This window comes from Simochromis diagramma, unplaced genomic scaffold (genome assembly GCF_900408965.1).
Source record: "Simochromis diagramma unplaced genomic scaffold, fSimDia1.1 OVJJ01000753.1, whole genome shotgun sequence".
In the NCBI taxonomy this organism is placed as follows: domain Eukaryota; kingdom Metazoa; phylum Chordata; class Actinopteri; order Cichliformes; family Cichlidae; genus Simochromis; species Simochromis diagramma.
This window is the reverse complement of record NW_024387523.1, coordinates 17,386,825-17,410,800: the sequence shown is the minus strand read 5'-3', so window position 1 is coordinate 17,410,800 and position 23,976 is coordinate 17,386,825. Positions and strand designations below refer to the sequence as shown.

The 23,976-nt window shown below is 42.7% G+C and overlaps 1 protein-coding gene across 1 annotated transcript in view; it reads right to left on the bottom strand.

Annotated features, from left to right (window-relative positions):
• Positions 1-351: 351 nt before the first annotated feature.
• The window catches only part of dlgap3 (discs, large (Drosophila) homolog-associated protein 3), a 149,203-nt gene continuing 125,578 nt past the window's right edge, over positions 352-23,976 (bottom strand). The window contains exons 4-13 of the mRNA XM_040020075.1: positions 16,057-16,271; positions 13,214-13,316; positions 12,054-12,270; positions 10,279-10,817; positions 8,914-9,008; positions 7,702-7,921; positions 6,335-6,629; positions 6,155-6,246; positions 5,833-5,979; positions 352-5,211 (exon numbers count right to left, since the gene is read on the bottom strand). Of these exons, the coding sequence (XP_039876009.1) occupies positions 4,888-5,211; positions 5,833-5,979; positions 6,155-6,246; positions 6,335-6,629; positions 7,702-7,921; positions 8,914-9,008; positions 10,279-10,817; positions 12,054-12,270; positions 13,214-13,316; positions 16,057-16,271 (2,247 nt within the window). The 3' untranslated portion in view covers positions 352-4,887. The remainder of the gene's footprint in view (positions 5,212-5,832; positions 5,980-6,154; positions 6,247-6,334; positions 6,630-7,701; positions 7,922-8,913; positions 9,009-10,278; positions 10,818-12,053; positions 12,271-13,213; positions 13,317-16,056; positions 16,272-23,976) is intronic.

Sequence of the window (23,976 nt, the reverse complement as noted above, 5' to 3'; positions counted from 1 at the left end):
TTTAATGACAGCAATCATACTAATAATCATGACGTAATAACAATATGTGTAATATTGAGAAGAGCAACGTCTGTTGGTAACAGGTATTTACATTGTTGTAAACACGACGGTGGCAGGGTATCATTTTTGTTAATTACACAGTAATTGCTCAGTTTTCTCTGATCTGCATGGCTAACCGTGTCTACTGTAAAGCGACATTACAGTGCTAATACGCACACATACAGAAGTACACCTCAGTGCTAAAGGCACATTAGAGTTTCAGTTAAACATCTGCTTGGCGCTGAGCTGCTCTGGAGGCAGAAAGGAAGCAACATAGAACATTTAAGGAAGCGTGCAAACATTTTTTTTTTGTTAGATATGGACTCAGCTTTTCAGGAATAGTTGCTCAGTGTATTAAGACTGTAATCACCTCTGTTAATTCCTTAGTCTGAACTTAAATTTCCAGCTAAACACGAGTACGTGAGAAGAATTGATGCAATCCAGCACGCTTATATGTAACTGCTAGCAGTCTCAGTAGGCTGGATCCACATATACATTTGAAAAACAATTCTGTATGTAATAAATGTGTTTATTTTAGTTCTACTAGTAGAGCTTTGATCTTTTGATGATATATTGGGTCTTGATACAACCTGTCTGCTCATTTGTTTCAGCTTCAAATTCCTATAAACCAACTTTCCTCTGACTGGCCTTTTCTCGCAAACAGAAGGGTTGAACTGAAGGTGGGTGGGGCTTCTGTGCTCACAGCCATGAGCTGTGCACCTGAGATGGCCATATTAGGGATACCTGATGTCTTCTATATCCTACGGAGCCAAGAACAGAAAAACCATCAGGAACCAGTGCTTATTTCAGTTTTTGTTTTGCCTTTTACCACTGTAACAGTTTATATAGGAACAAAACATGGAAACATATATTAACCCCCACCTCTTTAAATAAGCTAAGTTTGATGTATGAGTTTGAATAATGTTACAGCCTCCATATCTCTCCACACTGATCTTATTTTCCAATGGTTTCCAATTCGCTCTCCTGTATCCTAGCACTGCTAATGCTAAGCAAATATTTCCTATTGCTGTTGGTTAAAAGTATTCAAATGCTGATAATTGTCTGAAAATGTTTTTTTTTTCCACACATTTGATCACCTTTAAATATTGCTGAGAATAATGACACAAACGAAATGTTTTTAGAAAATTGCCCCCTCTGCTTCTCGTAATGAGGGTTAATTCAGTGACTTAGCTTTTTCCTCCAGAGCAGCTCTGTCTCACAGAAATGTAAAATTAAAACTCAAATCTGCTGCTACTACACCCCTACAGCTTCAGTCTGTTGCAGATGCACAGCACACAGCAAATGCACACACGTAGCACATCGGCTACGATCGCCTCCATCGCAGCACCTGCACGTTACCGCGCTGCGCTTTCCAGTCTCGGAGAATGGCTGAAAGAGAATCTGGGCTCAAATGACGTGTGATTTCCACACTTTCAGAGAATATTAACAACATTCCTGCAGGGCTGGTCTGACGCTGTATGTTCAGGGTCTGTTGGTTGAGAATCCCCTGAGGACAGAGGCCTGGATTGGGGATTGGAGACACTGCTGCTAGAAACTGAGGTACTGAGAGTTGGCTTATCCATCTGGCTGTCCACGTGGGGTTTTTGCACTTACAGAAAGAGGTGAAAAGGTTCATATAGCAGTCTGTCTGTTGTGTCGGTGAGTGGTCAGGTCATGTTTGTACAACTCCAGTGTACTGTGCAGATATCGAACAACGAATAGATACAGTAAAGAACGCAAACCGTGGAAATCACAACCACCAGAAGTGTGTTTTCAGTGGACCTGTTATCACAAGGCAAGGTGGCTGGCTAACACCTCAAATTATGATAAACAATAGAGGAGAATGTCAGCGAGAACTGAAGACAAAGTAGTAGGAGCAGTTGAACAGGTCTTTGTGCTTTGTTTCATGAGGGCTGGGTCAAAAACGCAGCTGAAATGTTGTCAAGTTTCAGGGAGAGAGGATCATGGGGATAAAAAGGCCGCTCTCTGAACCGCACGCCTTCAAATGAATTAAACATAAAATCGGCCGTTTCACATGGAGGCTGTTAAGCGCATCGCCTCGGAGTCGAACCGAAACATCGATTGCGGTTTTCAAGGACATCGACATCAGTGTCCTCCGAGGATGTGATCGTTGTACAAAGACAGTGTAAAATCCTACCAATTTGTTTTTGTTTCAAATCACAAAAAAAGGCTACAAAAAGTGCTTTCCTTTTATCGGTCAAAAAAACAAACCCCATTAGATTCTGCTAAAGGAAGCTGTAATAAAGCATGCAGTATTAACATCAATAGAATTTGCCAGTCTTGTGTGGGTATTGCAAGTGAAAGTGGGGGAGATCAAAGATGGCGTGTCAGTACAGTAAAAAGAGTTTCTTTAACAATATTCTCTGTATATTTTATACTTTTCTATTTACATTTCTTTATATACTGTAAACTGTGTTCAAAGGAAACCTCCACATATAGCTGGTTAGGCACATGTAGTTGGCTCTAAAGAGGAAATACAGGAAGGGGATACAGCAGTATATGTCATTAGAACCACAGAAGAAGATATACAGTAGGCCTAAGGAGGCTCACACTTGGCAATTAATTAACACTCTTGCCAGTTATACCCTGTGAACCTGACTCACACACTGAAGATAATAATATTCATTTGAGATTCTTTTTCACATGTACTGAGTCTGGATATGCCACACAACTGTAGTATCACACAATGCTATAATCTATCATAATAATACTGTAGAATTTCACATTTGATATATGCTTTTTTTTTAATTCGTACATATACTGTACTCAATAATCTCTACTAATCTAGAAATGTGGATTATATTATAAAATATACATCTCCCAATAAAATATCCCATTTTTCCAACACATTCCATCCAAATATTAGAAAAAAAGAAAAAACAGGTCATGCTAAAAGATTTTTCAAATTTAAGTGTGTGTGGGTTTGATTTTTTTTCTATCGTCAAAATGGCAGATTTGGACTTTTTAGTATTCGCCGGGCTTCGTCACATGTCCCTTGTGACTCGCAGCCCTGTGTAAGCATTAATTCCAGTGCATTCACACACACATGCCATTTTTCTGTGCAACATCCATACAAAACACTTGTATCAGAAATATCTGTTATGAAGTAGATTTGCAAATGAGGCCCCCTTCAAAAACTCTTCAAATCGTGCTACACTTTTCAGAGCGGAGACCACAGAGAAGAGAATTTCAGGAAGTCAATAACGAGAAACAAAGCACGCACACGTCCACTCAATCAAGTATTAGCTAATTTCACCACAGTTGCCAGACTCTGTCTGGCAGCTCGGCGGTTTCCTGTGTTTGATGTCTCTTTAGGGGAGGTTTCGTAGGGCACTGCTGTTCACTGAATACCACTCTTTTTTGTTTACTTCCCTTCAGAGAAATCATCCCTTCTTTGTAATCAGGGCTCTGTGTGATTGAGAGGACGGCACTTCGAGTTAGGCAAGCAGATTCTGCTGAAGACTTTGACGGTTCTTTTATTTTGCGATCTGCTGCCCTCTTAATTAAGCAGTAGGGGGAAATCCACTCAAACAATTTCTAAGAGAAGAGAAAATGCACTGCGCGCCAGGGAAAGCACTGATTAAGTGCAAAAAAGCACGAAAAACAACAACAAAAAGAGCCCCACCCCACCCAAAAACCCCCCCATCTTCTGTCATGGCTGTTTCATTGGGGTGTCTGTTAATTCCTGACTGAAGTGGCGAGAACTTCCTACAGACCATTGTTATTAGTTTGGGTCCTCATTTAACCACTTGGTGGTGCTATAGTCTCACAGTGAAAAAGGGGGCTTTCTCAGCAGAGTCCTGTATAGCCTTGGAAAATATATTCTCCTCTAAAAGCTCACAGAAACCCCACCCCTGAACGCTTGAAACTTCAGAAGGACTACATAAGAAGCAAACGGCTTCTCTCCCCTAGTTTTTTTTATTTATTTTATGTCTGCAGTGCTCTCTAGCCATCAAGGCTGTGATGCTACACTGCAAAAGCTCCTTCTGGCAAACATGACTGTGCACTCTATGTACAAATAGCACTTGCCCGTTCAAACAGCCTCACTGCTGAATGCTGAGGGTAGTCAAACGAAAACACGGGATTTGAGGAATGAAAGAGAGAAACTTAAAGTGATTTCATACTCTCTGATTTCATACTCTCTGACTTGCACCTTTCACCTGGGTGAAAGGTGCAAGCTGTAGTTGGCTGACAACGACTGGGAGGGATGTTCTTTGGGGTTTGCCAGCCATCTGACTTTAAGGGCATTAGAACCGATGCTGAATTCATCCATGTTTGTTCATCCACACCGGTAGCATCAGTCAAGCGAATGGACACATCTTGTATGTGATTAAGAAACCTCACAAAGAAGGATGAGGTTTTACTGCACACGGCATCCATACAGGGAGATTCTGTATGAGTTCTTGTATCTGTTAAGCCCTTGATTTTTCAGTGATGGAGATGTGCTCGGTAAACACGCACAGGCATGCTACTACTGCGTGAACCTCGGTTGGTTATAAAAGTGGACTGCTGTTTGTCTTCAGCCATAATATTAATCAAAAACAAAACAAAAAAAAGACTTAAAAATGTCTGCTAGCTAGCTACCATTCCACGTTTAGGCCTCTGTGTCTGTAAAATATCCAAATTTCAAGACACTACGATGGCTGTCATTGCTTGTTTAATGAGTATGATAACTGATTTCGATGGAAATGCTAGAGGGGAGTAGCGCATTAACAGCGTGCGGATCCAAAACTGGGCTCGGAGACAGACTGAGATTGGTGCGCGGGCCAGCTTTGCAGGGGGTGAGGGTGGGTGAGAAGGTGGGAGGGAAACACCTCAGCTCGGTGTTCAGAGTCGAGTCTGGGCTTCGGGGATGTAGATCTCGATACTGTCGGCGCTCTCTGTTGCCGAGTTCTGCCTGAAGGAGGCAGTGCGCCGGGTCTGCAGCAGTCGCCTCCTCGCTTCTGTCCTCTGACGGTCCCCGAGGTCCATTGACTTCTCCCTGATGGGCAGGGTGTGCCCACCGACGCGAGGCACCACCAGGCCCCCTGACCCACCTCCTCCTCCACCTCCACCTCCAGCAACCCCATCCCCAACGCTATCAGCCCTGAGGCTGCCACTCACCCCACCTGCTGGCTTCTTTGGTAAGGGTGGAGGAAGCTTCTTGTCCTCCTAGCCCAGTCGTGGTGATCAGGTGAACAGGCAGTGGATTAACCGAGAGGGGGGAAAAAAATATGGTTTTGTATGGTTGTGTAGAAGGAATCCCATGCAAAAACAAGAGGAGATAGAGGGAGGATGACAACCCAACAAAAAGGTAAGAAAATCCAACATAAAGGGCAAAAATTCAAGTGAGGAAGAATCACGGACCGAAACATAACGACAAAGCACATAAAATCAGCAAAAAAACATCTCAGCATGCGTTGGCGTTGGGTGAAGTAAAAGGCAATGAAATGGGAGAAGGTAAACAGAGGTAATGCACAAAGAAAAAGAAGAAAAGAGAAACAATTGTTAGTTTGTTGTTGACTGAATAATGTTGATCAGTGAGTAGCCAAACCTATATAGAAAATAATGTAATACGCTGCATTAAATGCAAAAGACGTCTAGCACATTTTGGATTTCACAGTCTTGTGGGCAGCTCAGCTCAGCTCAGTTCCTCTTGCTGTTCTGTATTTTCACAGCCTGCAAAGGCTTGGAGGGCACAACCATCTGCGCTACTCGCCTGCACACTGCCATCTTAGCTCTGGGGGAGTGCTGAAGGGAAACCAGGGTGGTTTGGACCCCCGGGTCTCTCACCTTCTTTTCAGGCGGGAGCCTCCAACCAGAGTCCTTGAGCCTCTGGAGATCCTGAAACTTGACCCTGACGTCCTCTATATTGAGCTGGAGCAGGTCCCAGAAGGCAGCCAGGTCCTGAGACGTGGGCTGAGGGTAGGCTGATGGGTCCTGGGTGTGCGGGGGGAGACAGGACTTAACAAGTAAAGCATTACATGGGGATTTACAGACTAATTTCACCGGTGAAGTGTTTGCAGCCGAGCAAATCTAGCCCTTTAGCGAATCACAGCAAAAATCATGCGCCATATGTAATGTCATGATTTTGCATGCAATCACACATACTCACCACACTCTGTTGGCAGAGGCGGAAGAACTGCTGGACTTTCTGAGACATGAGCATCTGGGCACTGCCAACTGCGTTTCGAATCAGTTCAAGAACTAGGTGGGAAAGAGCACACACGTAGTTTGAGAAACCCAAGAATTATTCATTGTTAATCTTCATCTCGAGTCGTCCTCTCGCACTCACTCTCCTCCGGAAGTTCGTTCTCCTCTGCTTCTCTCTCCATGTTCTGGCACCAGCCCTCCATCCTCTCCACCTCTGTCTGCAGGAGGCGTAAGAAGAACTCTCCATCTCTCATGCAGGGAGAGGCTCGGCCCGAGTCGGGCAGGCTCCGGGGACCCTCTAGGGACGGTGTCCCCGCCCAAGCTCGCTCAGAGGTAATGGGGAGAGGAGAGTGGGAACGTGGAGGCAGGTGCGGTTGCTGGTGGGGCCGTGTGTCAGCTTGACAGGCCTCAGTGGTGTAGCCAGTCTGGATAAAGTCCTGGGATAACATAAGAACAAAAAAGCCTGTTTTCGAACCACTGCTGAACCTCAGCCACTATTTATACTAGTATTAATGCCACAAATGTGCAGTGTGGACTCCACTTTTGATCCAGTTTAAATATACCCAATGAGATTTTTATATTTAATCATGAATAGCACTACTGAATAATTAGTTTTTAAGCAAATCCTTCTGCCATGCAAATACACAAGGACACACTCACGGCCAGCTTCACTCCCATTGCTATTTAAAGCTTTTACTTTACAGACAGTACCAGTGAGAAAAAGATATGTGCTCCTAAAGGCAGGGAAGCTGACAAGTGCAATCTAGAAGACCCAGGGTACTCTTCCAGCAACATCAGCCAAGCTAATAACCAAGAAAGTTACCTGACAGCTAATGTTAATATACTAATGTTAATGTTTTGTGTGTATAAATCATAGTAATTAAAGCTGTCAAACTCTTTCCTCAGAAATGAGTGGAACTATAAAGTGTTATACAGGGGGAAAAATGATGAAAGTGCAGTACTGATACCTCAGTGCTGTACCTAAATACAGTATTTGAGCAAATTACATTTCAGCCTTGACAGGATAAAATCTAACAAGACTAGAGAAAACCTGCCTCCAGGTGTCTTCAGCTGTTTCCGTCTATATTACTCTCAGCCCCAAGGCTGATCTGTCAGGTCTCCCAGCAAATGAGTAGTTCAGATTGCAAAATATTCAGAAAAAATGTTGATTTTCAGATGTTGTATAAGGAAGAAAATGTCTTTTATTGTAAGATTGCAAGTTAATTAAACACCGAATACACCATGAATTTCTATCCATTAACCCGAGGACATGCAAACATGTTGGGTGTCCCCGCAACCTGCTGTCAGTGTTGCCACTATCAAAATAATCATGCACATATAAGGACTTTGTCATTTACTATGTCTAAATGAAGCCCAGAGGAGCATTAAAGTGAAAGTGGCAAAAGTTTTCCTTCAGAGATCAATGAAGCCAAAATGTTACGTATTTGATTGTTTCTGTAAAACTTCAACAGCTGCCTGTGATCCTACAGGAGAATTGCTCACTCCTACCTCTTTGTAGGCCCACTGTCCCTGTGTGTGGACGGTGCGATGGCACTCTGTATACTGGCTGGCGGACTCGGGCTCAGACGAGTGCCTTTGGAAGGAGCAGCCAAACTGGAGACTTTTGTCCTGCATCGGCACAGCGATGCTCAATCCCGGGAAGCCCTCGGGGTCCAGGTCGGCCTGCACGCTCGCCGTCACGCTGTTGGAGCGCTTGAAACGAGCTCTCCTGCAGGACAGGGAGTCAATGCAGTCCCAGAGAAATCGAGTCACACAGAGAACTATATGCAAATGCTTTCTTATAGTGCTATTATTTTGGCTTCTGTTAACTGCACGTTCTTCTTTGAGTAAGGCTGCCATGTCACTGCACTCACTACTACTCACTTGGTTATGATAAGACCTGCTAAATCCTCTGGCATATGACGCACCAGTGTGGGCAAAATGTCACGTCGGTGGACTGGGCGATGATCGTTAACTCTATTACAAGTTTATACCCCACCTCCTCCTCACCCTTCTTTCCTGTCTGATGAGGGGTGACTCAGATTTCCGTTATCAGTCTGCTGTTTTCTGAGATGTCACGCTGTCGCGCTCGACGAGCAGGTGTGACGGACGTGGGTGACGGGCGTGGGGACGGGGGGGGACGTTGTTAAGGGATGCATGATCACAAACCGCTCGGGGGTTTGGAAGTATGCGATGCTACGAGTGTTTGCATGCATGCGTGCAAATCTGACCTGCAGGCAAAGCTGGATATAATTAGGAGATGGGTTGAGTCACGTGCGAAAGTCATGTAGAGTGTATGATTTGCAGTAGTCATGGTTACACTCACTAATGGCTGAAAAACAAGACATTCTTGGAGGAAAGTGTTGCCGAGTTCAAGCTGTGATCTCTGATGAAATGTTAAATGAAATAATAGGATCTAGCCTAGAAATCAACCATAGGTGGCTGCTCTGTTGGGCGCTCAGGAGATGAAGGCTTTTTTTTCAAATTGTAAATGAAAATTATTCACATAAATTACTGTGCAAAGACCAAAAGTTCTTGATGAAGCTACATATTTTGGAGCAAAGATAAATTAGCGAGATAAACAAACAAACACGTCTTATTTTGCAAGTTTGTTTCTTTTTATAATGAAAGCAGCTTAAATGTCAGGCAAAATAAACAGCTCATGTTTAGACTGGATTTCAAAGATGAGTAGTTTTTCTTTGATTTTTACTTTCCTGGTACCTTTTGTCGTCTTCCACTTGGACCCCTACAGAGTGGACCTCAGTCAGAGCTTTGCCCTCCGTGTCGGAATCTGAAAGGGTCTCTGAGCTATCCACCTGCAGCAGAGGAAGACACGAACACCACAGTCAGAGTGGAGAGAATGAAATCGGAAACCTCACCCTGCCCTGCTGAACATATAGGGAATATATAATGCAGTCATTGTGTTGCATGGATGCATGTGAACAGCAGAGGTTCAAAACCGTTTCATCTGCATTCATATCCTCCTAAGAACCAAGAAAAAAGAATCTTCCCATTGAACTTTATTTGTGATTTCCTTCCTCTTTGGTGCTAAAAGAGGCAACCCAAACACATGAGATATCAATGGAAAGTCCAGGATGTCCTTTATTTAGTACATCACGACTTAGTAGGGTAGATAGGCTGGTTCTCAGGAGGACACAATTCCATGCCTGAGAGTTTGTAACGGCATTTATTGAGAGCTCTGACAGGATGACCAGACACACCGATCGTGTTACAATCCTGGATTGAGCTAGTAATGACATCATAATAATGGGATACTACTGTGTAGTAGAAATAGTACTTAAGCTATTTGACTTTTGAGGTTAATTAGGTTTGACTGGTGATTCTTTTCAGGCCATTTTTATGTCCATGTGACTACTGTATGACAACTAGTGTTGAGGCTCTGTTCATTCATTTAGAGGGGACTTAAAAAATAACTAACCATCTCTGAAGACATGTCAGAGATGAATGTCCCTATTTAATAAAAGTATAGCTCTATAGCAGAATATTGATGCCACTCCCAAGCTTGTATGCTAATTATGGATCTATAGCCTTTTGAATAGCTAAGCTTTGCACCTAGATCGCAGGAAAACTCGACAAAGTCTTCACATGGAGCAGAAAATGGTTTGCAGCTACTAACGCTGAGGGATTATGCATGTTCTTTGTGTAAATGGACTGTATTTCGATTGGTGCTGAAACCATTTTTCTCTTGGCTTAGCTGAGTTGAAAATTAGCATCTGTAAAGCTTGCCTGTAAAGTTATTCACCAAGCCAAAAAACCAAACATCCTCGGGAAGAACTGAGGGGGCTGGAGTGCAGTGATTAGTTCACAGCCTTTAACTGTGCAAACTACTGCGCCTTCATCAGAGATTCCAAGCATCTGCTTGTTCGGGCTCGGTACACGTGAGGATTTGGTGCTTTCTGAAGTTCGTATCACTGCAAATCAAGTTTGGATTTGTGGACAAAGGATACAGTTTAACCAAAACAAGCAATTTGAAGACTTGCAGTTTTCATTATTTTCTATCATCTTTTAGAGAGCCTAATCTAAATAAATGAAAATAAAAGGCATATTTTTTTGTTTTCCTCTCACCTGCACAGCTATGGATGGCCTCCACTTTCTGACAGCACGCCCTTCGTCCTGCCCTCCAGCTTTACTCAGTATGATGCTGTTCTGAGGCAGAGAGGCTGATTTCCCCAGACTGCCTCCCACTCTGCCATCCCTCTCTCTTGCTGGCCTTGGCGGACCCTCCAGAAGGCTGTCAGCTGAGCTGCTGTGTTTGGCTCTCACCCCGACTCCAGGACCCCCTCCATAGGGCACCAGCTCTCTTGAGCCCCGAACCCCGTCCAGGCTCTCTGCGGAGTTGCTGTGCTGTCGGGAACGCCCGGGTCCGCTGCCGGCGTAGTAGCCTCCTCTGGAGGTGCGGCCCGATGGCCCGTCAGAGTTACCCAGGTCCACGGAGTTGCTGTGCTGCTTGGGGCGTCCGGGACCGGAGCTTGAGACCAACTGCCCGCTGCTCTGGAAGTAGGCATCCTGGGTGGACTCTGTGCTGCTCTGGGCTCGCACCGAAAGTGAAGACTTTGACATGCGGGGTGGGAGTGGAGGAGGAGCACCTTTACGATAAGGAAAGACTGAAGTGTCAGAAGAGCAGGGGAAAAGGAAGACAAAGGCACAGTGGGCTGTTAAAAGCAAAATGGGTAATATATCAACAGGGAGCGGGGGAGGTGGATACTTACAAAAGGGACAGACTGGAAGGAGAATGTGACAGGAAAGTTAAGGAGTGAAAAAAATAGGAAAGCGGTTGACATAAAGAGGCAAACAAACATGGAAAGGAGGAGAGAACAACGATAAAGCCATTAAGAATTACAGCCAGTGTAAGATGGAAGAGGAAAGACACAAAAGTCCAACTTCTTTTCATTAAAAAACAGCTTTTAGTATAAATTTCAGTGAGTGGCAGGGAGGGATGTGCTGGAAAAGACAGACATGATAGCGAAGCAAAAACCTCTTCCCTGCAGCTAATTTAACTCTTAAGAAGACAGAGCATTTTCCTGAGAGCAATATTTAAGAAAGACATCACTCACAGTTTCTTTAAATATATATTTGAACAGAGTTTATTTTCAGAGTGCAGAGATGCTCACTCCAAAGCTGTAACCCACCCTGTGTGCATACGCAGTGTTGTTGTGTGACTTGGTGTACCAGGGAGGGGTCTGTGCTGAAAGTGGATAACACTTCACAGAGGTTTTAGGAAACACTGGATGGATTTTGTGGCAAATAAAAACAGCCGAATATTAGGCTTAAGCATTATTGGGAAGACTTGTCAAAGCAAACATCATCAGAAGTGAAACCAAAAGACAGCGACAAAAAGGCAGCTGGAGACACTGAGCTATCATCATAATCACATGGGTTCCTGTACCTATTTCTGAGCCTGTGAAACCTGCAATCAGACAGGGGAGGGTGATCGGAGAGAGATGAGATACAAAGGCAAGGCAGAGATGGCAGAGAACAAAGAGCATGCACAAATGTAATACACACACACACACACACACAGCTGAGCCTATAGCATGCATATGTAGGCACAAACACAGAGGAGAGGGGTAAAAAACAGAGCTCATTAGAGGTTGAAAGAATAGCGAAGACAAGAAAAGGCTGTATATTAAAAATGGATGCAGCTGTGCAACGAGTGTGTGTGCACGTGTGTGCGTGAATTTGCTTTTGTCAACGTAAATGCACACAGCCTGTCATAAAGTTTCATCTCCCACTGTGTCTCCTGCTGCGCTGCTGCCACATAAAAGGCAGCCGCGCATCCAAACGCTCCACAGAGACACCCCAGACTTTTGCATACTGGTGGACTCAAACCGCACACTCACCGGCCCCGCCCTTGATGCTTCCCTGGGGGCCAGACATGGAGAAGACGGAGAGACAGTCGTCATCCTGGGAACATCCGGCCTGGATGGCGCGAACGTAGCTGTGGCTGCGAGTGCGGAACACTCCTGGAAGATCCAGGGCTTCGACAGCTTGAGACTCCACCTCCCCGAACATGGTCCCACACACGGCTTCGAACTGACGGTTTAACGTCTCTCCGAGCTGGAGGATGAGCGGGAAGGTGCAGGGGATGAGAGTTCCTACATCAGTACTTGTCTTACACATGTCAGATGCACAATTTATATCCCCAAAGAAACTGTCTGTTGAAAGCTTGTGAACCCAGTTTTGTCATTTTCTACACAAATATAACCTATAAAGTTATTGCAGTTTAACACAAGTCCTAAAGAAATTTAATTTAGATTCTAGTCATTGAGGAAATTTCGTTCATGATAAATTTCCTGATGTAAGTCAGATTTTTTCTGTGACATACTTTACAGTCGAGTTAACCTTGTAGGTTGACCTCTCCTTTGGAGGGTAACGGTGGTCTTGAATTGGCGTTTATACACATAATCTGTCAGACTGTGGACTGGATTCATTAATCTGCAAAGCTTCTCAGAAATCACCTTTGTCCCATTCATGATTGATCCCATTTTCATATCATTGACTGAAAATCCCTCATCTAATTTCAGCTTCAAATTATGCTCTTTACGCCCTCACAGACATGCACTATTGGATCGTTTTCCTCAATAAACGAATGACCAGATCAAATCGAGCTTATCGTTAGCTCGGTGCAGCTCAGGCGACATCCACAATGCCAGCCCACATCAGCTAATGCCTCCACTGATGCCATTCTGAACATTAACATCTCATAAAATATGCACTGTTTCAGCCATCCCACAGTTGAAGACATCTGAAGATGCCTTGCAATTCACCTTCATCCCATCTATGCCTTTCATGCCGTATCTGATGTAATCAACGTCAAATCCATTGTCATCTGTGCCTGCTTTGTTCTGCACTGCAGCCTCGCTGGCTTACGTATTTCATGTTTGCACCCGGAAGGACAGGAAGGTCTCAAAACACATCTCTTAGGTCATATCTATGTAGAAAAACAGGCAATTCTAGGAGCGGTTTACACACTTCAAAGCCTCACCCTGCTGTTTGTTACCTGTGTGCTGGTCAAAGAGCGGGTGTAGCTACGGGAGCGGGTGTGGGTCTTGGGTGTGGTTCTGCTGTTAGGGTAAGAATCTGTACACTGTTTACACGAGTGCCTGGAATAAACACAAGCATAAATGTTAGTGTTGATGCTTTGTTGTGGCTGTAAACACGTCCGCCATTCGCGTTGCTATTTTTATCAAAAAAAATGTTTGCAACACAAACAGCTCACCATTTGGTGAGCCATCAAATAACAATTCACTGCATCATGTGTCATAACTGAGCCAGCTGGAGTCATTTTCCGTGCTGTGACGGTGCATTTCCATGCCAATTAGGGAACCATCATTTTTGTTCATTTTATATGAAAAATAAAATCCAGACATTCCAGCAGCTATTATGATGTTCAAGCAGAGCTACAGTTAAATGTGAAAAGGTTCCCAAGGCTGCCTATGTGAAAGTATTTACTGCATAATGCAAGAACATTAACGTCCTTTTTCAGTTTCTTTCCCTATAAACTGAAATCTGCTGGTGTTATCTTTTTACTGATGTTTACCATCAAGCAATAATTTAGTTTAATAATTCAGTTTATGGTCTAAAATCTTCATTTGTCTAAATAAATGGTGCTTGAATGTTACTGAAATGCATCTTTATATATGTCTTAAAAGGGTTACTCACTCAGTTTCACACAGAGTGTGAAATTATGTGTACAGAACACAGTGTGCCTCGTCCTAGCTGATGTTTATTGTCCTCTGTGTTCTTTGATTCACCCACTTGTTAAGTGCTTGCTATTAGGGCATTGCTGGGTCACTGAGTTTCTATCTATAATCTCCCGAGTATTTACACGGGCGGAAACAATGATTTGATCGCCTGTTAAATTTGTAAGTCTGCTCACTTACAAAGAAATGAACAGTCTCTCATTTTTATGGTTGCTTCATTTGAATGAAGAGAGACAGAACATCAACCAAAAAGTATTTGATCACCAATCAAAACATGACTTAATACTTGGTGGAGAAACTCTTGTTGGCCAGCACAGCAGTGAGATGCTGTAGTTGGTCACCAGGTTTGCACACAGCTCAGGATTTTGGTTCACTCGTCTTTAAAGAAACTCCAAATCAAAGCTCTGCCGATCTTCTATACGACTGAGGTCTGAAGAGTCGCAAGACCACTCCATGGCATTAATGTGCTTCTTCTTTAGCCACTCCTTTGTTTTGGGTCATTGTCATGCTGGAAGACCCATCCATGACCTATCGTCAGTGTTCTGGCTGAAGAAAGGAGGTTCTTGTCAAGATTTCATGGTACATGGCCCCATACATTGAGTCTCAATAGGACTACCTGTATAAATAAAGGCCAAATAAAGTAAAAAAAAAACTACTGCCCCCTCAATGAGCAGATGCCAAATGATGATGATGCCAAAGAGTTTGATTTTGGTTTCAGCTGACCACAGCACTCTCTCCCAAGTCTTCTCTGAGTCATGTTCACTTACAAACTTAAGACGGGCCTGTTCCTTTGCCTTCTCGAGCAGGGGCACCTTGTGACTGTGGTCTCAGCTGCCTTCACGCCATTAACATGCTCCTCCTGTGTGGTTTTGTTCTGATCCACAGCCTTTCTCATGATCTTCCTCACTCCATGAGGCAAGCTCTTACATGGAGCTTCAGACAGAATCTGATTGATGGTCATTTTATATTTCTTCCATTTCCAAATACTGGCACCAGCAGTTGTCACCATCCTGACATGCTTATTGTGGATGGTCCCGTAGCAGGTCTAAAATCTTGCCTCTGATGTGCTTTGACAGCTCCTTGGTCTTCCCCATGGTGGTGGGGAAGTTGGAATTTAAGAAATTGATTCTACGGAGAGGTTTGTTTTAGACATATAACAAGCTGAGAACAGGCATATCGGTAATGATTGATTAATCGTAATCTATTCGACACAAGCATACACACAGACGTCAAATATTTATTTAACTCAATAACATGCATTTCAGTTCATAAAGTTTATGTAACGTGTTTTTTTCTGGATTTTTGGCTGATATTCAGTCTCTCTCCATTATAAAGAAACTACCATAAAATTAAAGGCTGTTGGTTTATTTGTACGTGAACAAACTTACAAATTGAACAGGGATCAAACCTCCTTTATTTACTTTAACTAAACAGACATGAATTTTCTGAGTCTGAAAGGATCTTTTTAAAGTCTGAAATTAATAGCTATCCCAAAATGTGTTTGTAAACATCAGATTTTTATCATGTTACAAACTGAAAATAAAGATTTTGGAAAGCAGGGTTTTTCTAAGGAGGGAGACTTAGACTGTCTAAAAGATATTATGAAGCTATGAGAAAAAATTATCCAATGGTTTTGTATTTTCACCCACACTGTGGAAAATAATGTTGTCCACATTTAAAGAGTGAGCCTTAAAGGCACAATCAAACAGTGTTGTGTATTTAAGCTGCAGCCTCTTATAAAGTTATGGAAAAGGAATGAATTCTAAATGCAAACCAAAAAAGCTGTAAAGTAACATAATGCAGAAATCCTCCTGTGGGGAAATGTTCGCATAAACAGCAACCATCCAAACTAGGACTAACTTGCTATTTTGTTTTTCTGCATTTTGTTCCACGTTGTTGTTTTTTTTTCCTTTGTCATCCCAGTGCTGTCTGTTTCTGTATTTTATTGTTTACTTCTGTCACATCTGTGCAATTCCTATTTGATATGCTATGCTGCTTTTGCACTGCTTAAAAAAAAAGAAGACAACCAAACTAAACCAAATAAACGTGTTTTTTACGGTTTTTGAAAGCAGAGAGTTGAGTCGAGGGTAAATACAAGTATTTCAGCATGAATATAAAAGCTGAATTTGTGCCATCTGACCTTTGATCCATGCTGATAGATCGTCTGAAGGCTTCCCTCTGGGCAATCAGTGTGGACTTGGGCGAGGCTTTGGGACTCGTGTCCGAGTCGGCGCTGTCATCATCGCCCATGGCTTTGATGTAGCTGCCACTCCGCATGCGACGGCAAGGGATCTCCCCTCCGCTGTCAGCTGCTCCGCCACCACCATAACCACCTCCCCAGTCTTCTGAAGGGACCTGAGGCACATCCACATCCACCCAAACATGCACACGGTCACCATAACTGACCAACTTGTACTGATCTGAAATTGCAACAGGTAGTGAGTAAAAATGTAACAACCATGTGGGACCAACATGGTTTTAGTAGGTCAAACAGTTAAATGCGTTAAACGTAAGTATGCATTCCTCTTCTACACCCACTGTTAAGGGAAAAGGAATTAGTCATGATGTGAATTAATCAACACCGAGATATTGAAGATGTTTTTCACCGCACTGTTTGCAGTTTCTTCTCAATATCTGCTGTCAAGATCCGAAGGCTTCTCAAAACAGAAATATATTTCTTAATCGAAAAATATTTCACACCTCGAATGGTAAAAGGTTTATTTAGCAGCACAGTTCTGGCCCACGTGCACACAGCGTTGGGTTGGAGGGCAAACACAACCAAAAAGTCAACTGCACTCGTGCACACACGCTCACATGCACATGTATGCATACATGAGTAATGATGCAAGAGAAAGAGAGAATAGGATGAAGGGACTTACAGAGAGAGAGAAAGTCTGACAGCTGGAAAAACACTGACGCAGAGAAGGAAAAACAACGTAAGCTCAAAAGCCGACAGACGGAGAGCAAATAAATAAAAACAGAGAAAAACAGGTAGACAAGAGAGAGAGGGCAGCAGACAGGAGTGGCGACACGGAGTGGGAGAAAGACATGGACGTGGTGGCAAAAACACGAAACAGAAGACGCAATTTAACAGACGAGCAAATGATTCTGATGGGAAAACAACAAACACAGCAGTGCAGTCAAGACAAGAAACTAAAGACAACACAAGGAGAAATATAGAGAATCAATGAAATTAACCCCAAGAATTACGCTGACATGTTCTCACAGTGGCCCTAATGTAAAATACACGAAGGCGTTAGCACACCCAGGAAGAGATCACAGAGTGTCAGTGAAGTTTTGCAAATTCAGCAATTACAGGCAACCCTTCAGTGAGTGGGTATCATGTGGAACTACTCCAAAGTTGGGAAGCGAAGTCAAGCATGAAACACAAAAACATGAGTTTTTTTTTTACTTTAACGCTTTGAAAATGACCTTTTGTTTACTTTGAAGAAATAAGACAACATAAAACAACACATTAAAAAAATTCTAATCAAACAACCCCAGCTAACTGATTAGCATTGAGATTCAGTCTGGAGCTGCTTTATTGGTCTCAAATTACACAAAGCATGAAAGATGTCTTGACTGGTATTTTCTCAGCTAATTTCTAAATGTGTGTTGTGCTGAAATGAGGCAAATGCTAAATGCTAAAGTAGCATTTGGCCAGTCTTTGGATCAACAACCTAAAACAAAGAACTACAGGAGGCTAATAATGGCACTATATGCTTAGACACCACTCTACATTAAATTATTCATTATTCCACAGTACATCTTTTGTCCCATCTCCCTCCTCTCTCCCACTAATGCCACTAATGGCTGCTTCTGCCTAAGCCTGGTTCTGCCAGGCTGTTATAAGCATGTTTTTTCTTCCCACTGTCGCCAAGTGCTTGATCACAGTGCGTCATCTGATTGTTTTCTCCGTATTACTGTAGCGTCTTTACCTTACAATATAAAGCCTCCTGAGGCAACTGCTGTTTTGATTTGGCACTATATAAATAAAGTGAATAAATAACCAGATAATCAGACATTTGGATATCCAAATATCTAGTACAGAGAGAGTTTTGGTGACAATGGGCTGATCTTTGTTTAGCCTTCAGCGCCCCGTCAGGAGCTGTGCACAGGTTGATGGAGGAAACTAACAACAACAGCTCAACACTTCGGAGAAATTTTCATGACCATAAAAGACAGCACAATGTAGTAAAGTTTATATTTATGGTCCAAGTATTATACTTCAATATACTAATTAATGAATAACTCGTTATATGTATAGACTATTATGTATTTACTTTGTTAGGAAAGTCTAAAGACTAACTTGATGTTGCCTTACACATAAAAAATATAATTACAGGACTCCTGATTGCAGTGCTGAAGACAGCGTAGGACCAGTGTTCGGTAACAGTCAAAACCCAGAACTGATCTGAAAAATCTCAGTAGAGCTGATGAGAAATGCAGAATTAGGCGATGAGGTCACAGGGGTATTTCTCGCCACGAGTGACCCCTTATGTTGACAAGCGCAGCTTTAATTAGCATCATAGCTCGTGAGTATAGCTATTAACCTTGCACATAATATGCTACTATTGTGGAGGACCACTCACTTGGATATGTGTGTTAATATATGTGTGTGTTCACTCGTACCACTTCTTTCCCAGTATGAGGAGAGTTTTCCACCATCCACACACTAACAGCAGCTGTTTTGGCCGAAGGACCTCTCAGCCTTTCGTTTTAGTTTTCATTTTTTTGTAAATGCTGTCAGCTGCAGCTTCATATACGAGCATGTGACCAACACCTGCACCCAGACACACACATAGCCAAGGCCCCGGGGTTTGGCATCCAGCTGAGTGTGTGTTTTTAAGGTCATCACTTAAAAGATGATTCAGCCTAATCTCGTGATCCCCGTGGCCGTCCACTATCTCTCTCATTTCCTCAAACGCCCCTTTCTCTCCTCTTCTTGCTTTGCCCCTTGGCTACCATCACCTCTTTTATCTCTTTTCTATCCCTGAGCTTGCTTTACCGTCTCTAGGTCCCTCTGCATTCGTCTTTTCTAACACTCTTTGTACCTCACCGCTTTGCTCTTCTTTTCATTCCTTTTACTCCATATTCAGCTTTTTTTCCCTCGGCCCTCTTTTCTTTTTTAATCATTTCATATCTATCACACACAGGCTGAGGGGAAGGTGAGAGGCTCAGGGAACGGAGAGCATCAGGTTCTGATGCCACACATTGTGATTGGTGTTGACGCCATGGGGGAAAGTTTGCACATGTCCCTTTGCCTCTGACCGTGGACTTGCGAAGATTCACTTACATTTATTGCTAGTCGGTCCTGACTCTTTGCAGGAAACCTGTGTAAGTATTAGCTTGTATGTACATGTTTGCATTTTTTTACACATGGAAATAACATACAGCAGGTAGACTGACCCTGCAACGAGAGAGGGACTGCTGTAGCATACTTGAACTGATTTAAAACTGACCATGTGTTTTATGTTTTAAAACTGACCATGTGGAAAGTTTTTTTTTTCTTGTTTGTTTGTTTGTTTGTTTGTTTTGTTTCTGCTTTGTTTTATTATTTGCTTCGAGCCCTGTGTACAGGAGCTGCATGCAAAAAGATCTTTTGTTAAAAGGGTTGGCGTAATAAGCAAATGCTTCAACCAATACCTTTTGATTAGCCTTGTCTCATGCTTTCTTGCTTTGTGGTAGATCTTTGTTCTGTCTTCACTGAGATATTTGAATGCTAATCAATCAAATCAAATCAAATGTTTCCAGGTGCTACAAAAACTACTTAGTCAACGCTTTGTAGAGCGTTTTTCTTAATGTGAACCAACCTACATTTAGCTCTTCACTTTTGACTGTTTGCATAAATCCAGCAGATGTAGAGCCAATTTATATTCAGTCGTAACATGGAGAAATTCAAAGTTTAATCTTGTGTGGAGGAAAGAGGAGGATGAAAGTGAGGCTGTCAATTTATTGACTGACCTAGGTCCTGACCCTCACCTACAGCTACAGGTAGTGACCAAAAGAATAACAAGTTGGACTAGAAAGAAAGATCATATTTCTCACATTGTGGCTGCTCAATTTCAATGCAATTAAATGCAGAACTGAATTTAAAATCCTTCTCTTCACATCCAAAGTTCTGAAAGATCAGCACCCATCGTATCTTAAACACCTCATATTACAATATTACCCCAATAGAGGACTTTGCTGTCACAGTTCAGGCTTACTTGTGGTTCCTAGAGTTTCCAAAATATGAAATAGTACTACTCCTCAGCCTCCTGGGGGATTTTCAGAAATCAGGTCATTGAGAATCGAACTTGTCAGAGATTTTTAGTAGTTGCACCTATAGTATGAATTTCATAATCCTACGAAAGCTCATTCTTGAGTTATCGCATTCACAAAATTGGGTGTCCACGCCACTTGCCTGCACGGCAGGGTGACGACAATAGCCCATCAGCCTTTTAAAGCTTAGGGGTAGAAATGTGCAGCTGAGCTATCAGCTACACTATATGGATAGAAGTACAGTGCCACCTAAATATCACACCATAAGAGCTGCTCAGCCATGGAAACCCATGCTGTGAAACACCCGACACACTGTTTTTGTGCTGATGTCCATGTAAGAGGAAGTCTGGAGCTCTGCAGTTAGTGAGTCAGGAGAACGTTGGCAAACTTTATACACTTTGTGTCGACCGCGCTCTGGTCTGACTCACTTGGTTGAATTGCTGTGGTTCCTAAATGTTTTCACCTACAAATATACTAATTACAGTTGATTGTGGAATACCTAGGAGGGAAGATATTTCACAAAGTGGTTTATTACAGTGCTGGCATCCTGTTGAAGCACCACAATCAAATTCAGTTAGCACTTTAGAATGAATGATTCTTTCACAAATGTTTGTAAAGGCAGGGTGCTTGGTTTTCCAGACCTGTGGAAATGGGATTTCTTCTTTCGGCTTCTCTTTTATGTCGCCACAGCAGGTCATCTCCCACCATCTCGGCCTGTCCCTTGCACTCTCTTTCTTCATGCCAACACTCTGCATGTCTTCCTTCAGTAGAGCACTTCTGTGCATATAGTGACTCAGACCCCTCTGTTGTTGATTCAGCTTCCACTTTGGGTACTTTTAAGATTAGGCCTGAAACTCTCCGATTTTGATAAACTTAATGTTGGTACTATATTGGTTGATCCTGAAACACCTGTATCCGAATTTTCAATAACTTTGTGTCTACCCTCTTCTTTCCCCTCACTCCCACAGGGAGGGGACGCAGATGGCTGGCCCTCCCTTAGCTGTGGGTGGTCTCTTCCTGTTAAAAAGCAGTTCTTCCTTCTCTTCATGGCTAAGTGGTCATTCACAGGGGATCATCTGATGGTTGTTATTCTCTTACTAATATTGCAGAGTCTTTACCTTACAATATAAATTATTTGCCAGTCTCTTATTACAAGTGCCACCTTTAATACACAAGTAATAGAGTTTAAAGGCAGCTGTTGGGTGTATGATATCTGCTCTTGCTTTCTCAGGCAGTTTCAATTTGGAGTTGTTGCACCTGTGCTGCTGTTAGTCCTGACATTTCATCCTGGTGAAACAGACCTGAACAGCTTTATATCTGCAGCTCCAGTGAGCTGTCTGCTCTGAAGCCGTGGATCAATCTGGCCTGCCCTGGCACATCTAAGCTGGGCACAATTCACTCAACATACTGTCTCTCCGCGCCTCCCCAAACCACTGGTGACACCTGGAGATACGAGAAAAGCTGCAGCAGGGGAAGTTCATTTCGTGTCCTAAGGTGAGAATGTGATGGTAGCCTAAAGCACGGGGTAAACTGTGTGGGGTTTGTCCTCAGAAAAGCACGAACACACAGACGACCCTGCTCTCTCTGTCTCCTCTATCAGCAGACCTCAGCTGTGTCTAAAGGATGAGAGCTGGAAAAACACCAGGGACTCCTGTGGCTACCTGCTGTTTCCGTAGAAACACAGCCTGCATGGCAGCTCTACCTCAACACAGCTGGAGGTTTCTGAGCTCGTGCTTGTGTGTGTGTGTTTGTGTGCGTGCGTGTGCTCTCTGAGATGCCACTGTAACAGCCAATAACAGTCTTTAATTAACCTTTTCTGCCGTTTTAGGAGATAAAATGAGTGAACGGGTTCTCTGAAAATTGCATGCAGCAGAATCAAGCTACAGCGTGTTGACAGGAGGCAGGTAAGCGACTGTTGTAAGGGACAGGTAAATAACACGGTGGGTGAAGATGATTATTGTTTTCTGACTCACAGCAAAATGCCAGGAGAGTCCATCTGGCCTCTTAGGCAGACATTTAACCAAGAAAAATACTTTTCACTTGATTTTTTTGAAACCTTTATTTAAGAAAAAGGGGTTTTTTATGCTTTTGAAAAATTCTTGTTAATTTCCCCATTAATCCAAAGGCTTTACCACAAGGATCTTACCCATCTTATTTTCTTCTTCTAATTTGCTTTCTTGAGCTTTTGAAACAAAAATTGGCTGTGTTGCTATTAAAGGTTTGTTTCTATAGCAGGAAGATGAAATTTTGAGTAACTGAATACCTTTACTTGTGTATTCAACTGGAAAAACCAGGGTCTAAACCAAAATTGTAGGGACAATGGTTGCTTTTCTTTCCTTGAAACAATTAACCTTTGGAGGGACAAAGCCTAAATTAAAATCAATGTGTATTTTACCTTCCCAGCAGTCATCGCTCAGTGGGTAAAACTTTAGAAACTTAAGGACGGGCTTGTAGACCTAAACTTTTCTGATTGGCCACTTGAGCAATCAGAAAAGCTCTACAAAGCAGTCTGTCTTTGTCGTCTTTGACAAAGACAAAGACGACAAAGACATCTTACTTTAAGGAGTACCAGAGAGATTGCTGGTTACTATTTTCACACATACACTGTGCACTCACTACTAGATTTCTATGTTATATTTTTTCAGCTCTGCACCTTCCTCACATGGTGGTGAGGTAGTGTCTGCACTTTTTCCTATTTTTTTTAAACGTTTAGCCAATTAGCACATTAAAGCATAAGCTATAACTGGATAGCCTATAGGTCAAATTTCAGTCTGGTGGTCAATAAGGAGAAAGACAGAAGACAGACAGCCTATAGGAGAAATGTCAACTTAGCATGTCGGCAAGTGTAAACTGTCAGCATCTGACAGAGCCTACAGTCCTGCCTCCTGGGGAAGATCTTGGTTGTGGTGTAGCAGTGCTAACACTATTAGACCAGGGAAATCTGGAAGTTGGCTTCACTCTCTGACATTGTTTGTGGAAGAAACGTGTGTATTATATTTAACAATTTCCTATAGTTAAGGCTATTTGATGTTCGCCAGAGAAATGCAGAGAAAACTAAATCGTTTGTCACTTATCACCACTGAACCTTGGAACCTTCTGGCAGACTGAGTTTTAACTTTAAAGACATCAAATACTCCAAAGAATGCCAGGGGGAGATGCCAATCATGGCAGCATGTTTTCCATTTATTTATATTAAAGCATGTGTTTCATACCTTAAATCATATCTATTGGGGTGTCTAGAACATAACATAAAAGCAGCAATTAAAAAAACAAAACAAAAGGAATACAGGGTATACTTGTACTGTATATTCTTTGCCTGTGGCAAATTGTTGCCTTGATCTCGTGGACGTGATAATCCATCCATGGAGAATGTAAATGTCCAAGGCTGTCAGATCACTAATCATCTTTAACCTGCCAGCTTCCAAATACAAAGTCTGTATGAAGTCCAATTGAGACAATTTACACGAAAAGCTGGAGGTAGTTTATGCAGTTTTGATGAATTCACAGCGAGTAAGTGGTAAGCAACACCCTCACTTAAATCAAAGTGTTTCCAGTACTGACATGTGTGTGTGCTACATGTGTTTTTTTCTGATTGTTTCACAGCACTTATGTTCTAAAGCACAGCTATACAAGCCCATACTTCCCCACAAGCCTGTGAGAAGGCACTGCATTGACAGATTTTGTGTTATAACTGAAGAGCAGGCTTCATCTTGTCTAGATGCCCTGCGTCTGTGTGTCTGTACTGGCTGTCAAATATACACATGGACATGCAACACAGACTGAGAGCAGAGGCAGA